The sequence below is a fragment of the Humulus lupulus genome, chromosome 2 (assembly GCF_963169125.1).
Source record: "Humulus lupulus chromosome 2, drHumLupu1.1, whole genome shotgun sequence".
Taxonomy (NCBI): domain Eukaryota; kingdom Viridiplantae; phylum Streptophyta; class Magnoliopsida; order Rosales; family Cannabaceae; genus Humulus; species Humulus lupulus.
In genome coordinates, this window is record NC_084794.1 from 289,855,707 (window position 1) to 289,863,215 (window position 7,509).

The 7,509-nt window shown below is 33.9% G+C and overlaps 1 protein-coding gene across 1 annotated transcript; it reads right to left on the minus strand.

Annotated features, from left to right (window-relative positions):
- Positions 1 to 411: 411 nt before the first annotated feature.
- Positions 412 to 903, minus strand: LOC133815661 (S-protein homolog 6-like). Its single transcript, XM_062248474.1, has one exon. It carries the CDS (start codon positions 901 to 903, stop codon positions 412 to 414), a length of 492 nt encoding a protein of 163 aa, XP_062104458.1.
- Between the last annotated feature and the right edge of the window lie 6,606 nt (positions 904 to 7,509).

The window sequence follows — 7,509 nt, forward strand, 5'->3', positions numbered from 1 at the left end:
GCAATGATGAAATTTTCATAAAATGAAAAATATTATATTAATTATCGATAAAAATTTATTGCATGTGAGACTATATATATATATATATATGCATTACAATCTATGACAAGTTCTCTTTAATGTTTTCGGAGATTAATATATATATATAGTAGTATTTGTATGGATATTAATAGTTTTATATATACATATATATATATGTAGTTAGAATAAATCTAAAAGGGTGAAAATCGATTTTCATACTCAAAGAAACATATTTATTGAAATATACGTACTCTACTAGAAAATTTTACATAACAAGAGACAATGAAATATACTTTAGTGGAACAAATGCATCTATTTTATTGAAAGCATAAATATTTATATATTCTCTAGAATTGGAGATGCAAGAATCCATCACATAAGATGAAGTTGTTAAGACCATTTGTAAATAATATCAGCAGTTGTTTGATTTGAACCCTCTTTGAAGCCATAAATTCCATCATTATGAGCCCTCCAAACACACTTTGAGGCACATCTGAATGAATCCCTGCTTGCTTTAAAAATATCATAGGATCCTGTTCCACCAACCCAGGTAAGACCACAGAAAAACAAAGTAGTACCCGTAAAATTGATTCGGAATTTAAACTCGTAATCTTGATTGTTGGCCACAACATGAGCACCTAAATCATCATCAGCGGACTTGCAATGAACTGTAAGTTGGTTTTGATTGTCCAAATTGTTGAAAATTTGAACCGTCGTTTTATATACGAATACGCCTCCGATTTTTTCATCACCGCTAGAATTCTCATTGTTGCCATTATTTGTAGACTGAAGATTCACTCTCGCTGCTTCTATGAGTGATGATGAAATCATAATCAGTAGTAAGTAAATCAATGACAAAGCTTTTTTCTCAAACAACTTCATCTTTCCTGTATTATTATTTGGTAGCAAACAATTTTTTTGAAATATACACAATAACATTTGATTTGTGAGCTCTCTTCTGTACATATATATATACACAATATCTTGGTATTATGACGTGATGAGGTGGTTTAGAAAAATAAGAAGATAATCACGAAATGAATGCCTAAATCCATATGCAATTATACCTTTCATAAATGTATTAACAATTAAAATATGGAATTTTGGTGTTTTTTTCGGTATATACTGTGAATTTTGATGACACTATTTTCAATTATACTGTGAATTTAATTAAAAGGTTCATGTCGTTTATTGGGACGCTAATCACAAAATGAATGGCTCAATCAATGCGCTGCCTTCATGGATATAATGGAAATATGGGGAAGTTTTTCTACGAATATTAATATATATATATATATATATGCAGTATGCATGTTAAATGGTGATAGGATTATAAAGATATTGTACTGCATTTATATGGCTTTAAATTGTTAGATTTGTTTTTGAAAAAATTAATAATTATACACAGAGAATCGAGGACCGAATATATTGGTTTGGAATAAAATGATTTTTTTTCGAACATAATTTAAAATGCTGATGCTATTGTTCTGGTATGAACTTGATTTTATGGATTGGGTACTAAGTGACCCAAATGATAGAATTGCTTATAATTATTCATGATAAGGAAGTGTTTTAATGGCTACATACACTACAATAAAGTACGTCGCTAAAGGATCTTTAATCCTCGCTAATACGAGACAACAACGATGATATTTGTTCTTACTAATTAAAATATTATGTGACTAATATTTTATTGCATAATTAATCCTCCTTAATACTTTATTTATTTTTATTTCTTTATTATTAATTAATTTATTTCTATATGTAATAATATGATAACTTACTTATTTTGATTTAATTTATATTTATTTATTTAATAAAATTTCAATTTTCTATGAAATTATATATGATGAATAATTAAAAATTATATGACATGATTATAAATAAAAAAACAAAAAATTAAGTGACATGATTATTAATAGAAAATCTAAACATTCAAGTTATGTGTCTCCTAAAATATTTAAAGTTAATTGTTTTCTAATGTTATTAAAAGTTATTTGTCTTCTAATAATTACTTAAACTAAGGTAACTTCTAAAATATGAAAAAATTATGCATCTCTTAGGTCTTCATCTTCATCTTCTTCTGCTTCTCCTTCATCTCCATCTCCGTTTGGATTTGGTGGTTGTGTTGGAAATGAAAATGGGAATGGCAGAGGTTGAAATTGAGGTAAATTATTTATAGGAGGCAAATCTTGTCTGCTGGCCAATTGTGCAGTTGAAGTGAAAGAACTACTGGCATCTTTTCATTTGCCTTTAACTACTCGTCCAACTCCTTTTCGATGATCATGACGAACACCTAAGACAACATTTGCAATCTCTCACTCATCCATCTAGGTACGCCCATTAGAGGAGCCAACATAATTAAAATTAATTCAATTGAAAAAATTCTTATTATTTCAAATACACAATAAATTACATTAACATAAAAGATGAATCCTTAGAAACTTTTATTCTCTAATGAACCTTTCTATTCTAAAAATTTCTACAAAGCCTTCTATTTTATAAATACCAACTTAGAAACTTATAAACAACTAAAATTAAACAACTCAAAACAATGACAACCCAAAAAACAAAAACAAAAGTAACGCAAACCTAAAATATAATTGAAGTTTTTAAACTTTTTTTTTTTTTTGGTGAATCAGGAAGAATTCATTACTTCAACATCAAATACAAACTAAAACACCTTAATCAAGGCCTAAAAACTAAAAAACCTGTACAACAAATCCCATTACAATCCCTCAAACCAATCTAAATCCTTTTGGCTCACTTTCTTAGCTCATCTATAAGAGATTCTATTCTTTACATTAACTTGAACGGACTGTACAATTAGATTAGAAGGCGAATATTATGCAGCCACAAAACCTCATTACGATCCCGCCAAATCTGATAAATCAAAGCTGCAATTGTAGTAGAATACATGAGCTTCTTGAAATTGCTGATTTTAGCTCTCTTAATCCATCGTAACATAGCCAAAAGAGAAGTGGCATCTGCATGCCAGCCAAGCCAATTTTGCACATGCCTAAGACAATTCAAACTGTTGCAACATTCAAAAAATAAATGGACAACTGATTCTTTATGACCATCACAGAGTAGAAAATCTGAATTGCTAATGATATTGAATCTCTGAAGTCTCTCTTTAGTCTTCAAACGATTCTGAATAGCTAGCCAAAGTATAAAACTATGCTTGTGGACATTTAGTCTCCTCCAAACCTCCTTGCACCAATGCACACGGTCTGCTATAGGGCAAAACAAATGATAGCCCTTCCTGATCTAATAGCCATTCATTGAGAACCTGCTGCAATGAAACCAAACTTTTAAACTGATCTTTGACCTTAACAATTTTTTTCCAATACCAACTACTCTGCATAGGAGCTGCATAATCCCACCAATCCTTGTCTCTGATATATACATTATGCACCCATTTAACCCATAACTTGTCTTTCTTTTAAGAGAATGTCCAAATATACTTGCCAATAGTAGCTATATTCTAGGCAGAACAGTCCTTGAAACCAAGACCTCCAGCTCTTTTTGGTTTGCAAATTTGCTCCCAAGCAATACTACCCAGTCCCATGAAGTTAGCTTGACCCCTCCAAAGAAAGGCTCGACAAATTGTTGTTATCTTTTCCAAAACCTTCTTAGTGATAATCATAAGTTGATTCCAGTAGGAATGGATCGAAAGCAGCACCAAATTTATTAAGGTGACTCGCCCAGCAAACGAGATATTTATGGAGCTCCAGCACCTAATTCGAGCTGTCATTTTATCTATTAAAACTTCACAATCCTTCGCTAAAATTCTCTTGGAACAGATGGGAATTCCCAAGTATCTAAACGACAAAGAACTCCTACAAAACCCCGAAGCATCCAATACTCTTTGCACCTCATGAACGTTCATGCCACAACAGAAGATGGCAGACTTTAATTCATTCGGATGAAGATCAGAAGATTCAAAAAATAGTTTTAGACCCTGCAACATATTATAGATGGATTTGAACTCACCATGACGAAAAAGTAAAACATCATCCACAAAAATAAGGTGATTAAGTTGAAGCCCCTCACATCTTTCATGAAACTTGAAATCAGCTTTTCGACCTATCCTTTCCATGATCCTAGTTAAATATTCCATACTCAAAACAAAGAGAAGTGGAGCATAGGATCCCCCTACCTTAACCCTCTCTTAGATTCAAAAAATCCATGCAAGGATCTATTAAACATAAGAGAAAATCTAGGAGTTCTCACACACTGCATAACCAAATTAATGAACTTACTAGGAAAATTAAAAGCTTCAAGCATTTCTTAAATAAAATCTCATTCAACAGTGTCATGAGCTTTTTTCAAATCCAATTTAATCAGGCAATTAGCTTTACCAGATTTCCTCCCATAATGCCTAACAAGATCTTGGCAAATCATGATGTTGTGAGCAATGGATCTCCCCTTTACAAACCCACCTTGATTTTGAGCTATTAACTCTGACAAAACAGACCTCAACTGAGAGCAAATCAGTTTGGTGGCAGCCTTGTATAACACATTGCAACAAGCTATTGGACGGTAATCACTAACATTAACAGGACACTTGCACTTCGGTATAAGAGTCAAAACAGTGGCATTTGTCTCTTTTAAAATCTGCCCCAATTACAAAAAGGATAGAATTTCATCACTCACCTCATTCCCAACAATATTCCAATTATATTGGAAAAAATAGCTGCTATAACCATCAGGACCAGGGGCCTGGCTTCCAGGAATGTCAAAAAGAGCTCTTTTAACATCATCCCTAGTGAAGGGCACCATCAGCTTCTCAGCTTGCTCTCTAGAAAGGACAGAACCTTGAGTAGCTAAACTTGTAATCACCTTATTTCTATTAGCCATACAACTACCCAGCAGCTGCTTATAATAATGAACAAAAACCTCAGTTACCATACCTGGCTGATCAACCCACTCACCTGAATCAGTTGTGGTGGAGTAAATTCTATTTTGACTTCTTCTGTCTCTAATGATCGCATGGAAGAAAGATGAATTATCATCCCCCTCTTTAATCCAGTGAATTTTAGCTTTTTTATGCAGAAAAGAGCAGTAGGACTTGTGTACTTCAGCATAATTTTTTCAAGCATCCAATTCCAACTTTATCAAAGTAGCATTAAAAGGATCCCTCATCAAATTCTCCTTACATTCAGATAAGACCCAAGAAGCATTCAAATCAGCAGCTTGAATATTAGTGAATCCATACTTATTGATCTCTTTCAGAAGACCCTTAAGTCTTCTAAGTTTCTGAACCACTTTATACATCCTTGTCCAACTAATAGGCCTCCTTCAATCATGAAGAATCTACTCCTGAAAACCTGGTTAAATATTCCACATTCGAAAAAAATTGTATGGTTTTTTTCCACTAGTAAACTCCAGATACACCGTGAGTAATGCAGAGGAATGATAAAAAAGACCCTCATTAAGAAAGCTCACTTCAGCGGTTGTGTAATGATTTAGCCAAGATTGATTAGCCATGACTCTATCAATTTTTTAGTAAATCCTATTATCACCTTGTTGCTTGTTACTCCAGGTGTAATAATTCCCACTAAATTTGACATCCTCCAAGTGACAGGTCGCAACACAATGCTGAAAATTATGAGATTGACTGTATTTGACCCACCTTCCTATTTAGTCTTCCTTTGCCAAGATATCATTGAAGTCCCCCAGGACTAACAAAGGTTGAACCACCACTAAATCTTGCAAGTCCCTCCATAAACTAGCTCTACCATCTTCATCATTAAATCCATAGACAAATGTAGTAAAAAAACTTATCCTTATTGTTATTTGAACAGACAAATAAATGAATAAATTGACTTGTGCACTTAAGAATAGTCACATGGAACATCAAAGGATTCCAACATATCACAATGCGACCTCCATCATGCCACGCATTATTTGATGTAAAACACCAACCTGAAAACATATTGACATATAAGGCTCCCAACTTCCGAGCCTTTACCCTCGTCTCAAGGAGACCAATCAAGCCAACCTTCTTAGTTGAGATCAATTTCTTAACCTCATTCTATTTGTTTTGGTTATTGATCCCCCTGACATTCCATCTCAATATTCTATCCATTTGGATAAGGAGGCTCTCCCTCTCTTCCTGTATTTCCCTGCTCAGCTGGATCCTTCAAATTCTCCCCTATTTAAGAACATAGAGGTTGAAAAGTATTATTAGTGACAATGCTCACTTGTATTCCCTTTCCTTTTGACTTCCACCCTTTTGTAACTGTCTGAAAACCTTCTCCATCTACACTTTGCTTTTGCTTAGTAACCAAGTCTTGGTGATGATCAACCAATTTAACCACCCATTCTTGCCTTTGGTGTACCTGCTTCTTACACTCTTTCATAGGGTGTCCCATGCCCTTGAAATTTCCACAAATCACTGGTTTCCACTCATAAGAGACAGCAACCGAAACCTCTTGATCTAGTTCATTCACAAAAGAAATAACATCAGGAAATTCTTGTGTCAAAGAAACTTCAACCAGAACACGAGGACAATTCAATTTATGGCTTAATCAACCATTAATGGCTTCCCCACCTGACCAATGATCTTGAATAGAGACCTTTCCCCCAGTATTTCAATTCCAAATAATCTAAATGAATCCAAGTAGGAACCATCCGAACATCCTCCTTCTTAAAGTCAGTGGTCGCATCCCACGGTTTCATGATAATGGGTTTCTTATCAAAGAAAACATAGCCATAATCGTACTCAAGCACTTAGTGCCCCAATATTGCAGCCCAAGACCTGGAAATCTGTAGAGTCCAAGAACTTTACTTAGCTAATTGTTTAGTAGTATTATAGTATGTTTAGTGTTATCATTGTTACTTTGGATTTTTGGTTCAGACCGGGAGTTATTTGGACACTCATAGTAGTACTTATAGATTTTCTAAGTTTAACCTATAGTTTAAGAATATTAAGTATAACCTAAGGTTTGATTAATGTGTCTGATATTAAGGATTATATTATTATATTATAAGGTTTAGACATCAACCAATAGGATTTTAAGCACATGTTTTGAATGGTAATTAAGGATTAAGTATTTTTGAGGATTAAATTAAATAAGGGTAAAAGTTTGAATGTATAGGGTCAGTCAGCAGCTTTGAGCACGTTGAGGGCTTAGTCAAGGCTGTTTACTCCATTCAAACTCAGCTAAAAATGTGTAAATTCGTGTTTAAATATTCAGCGTATGCAGATATATCGCAGCTATAGGGGGCGATATGTCGCAGCACGTAGATACGGAAAACACGAATCGATACACGGTCGCCTCGGGAACAAAGGTCCAGGCGATATATCGCCTATAGGGGGCGATATATCGCCTCCACCAGCATGAATTCAAATACATTTGAATTCTTTTCCCTTCAGCCATTCAAACTCCTTCAACAGTCCAGCATCTTCTGAACGAGTCTTCAGCCTCTGCTGAACGATTATTCAAATGATTTTCACCTAAAAAGCCATTATTTTTATTC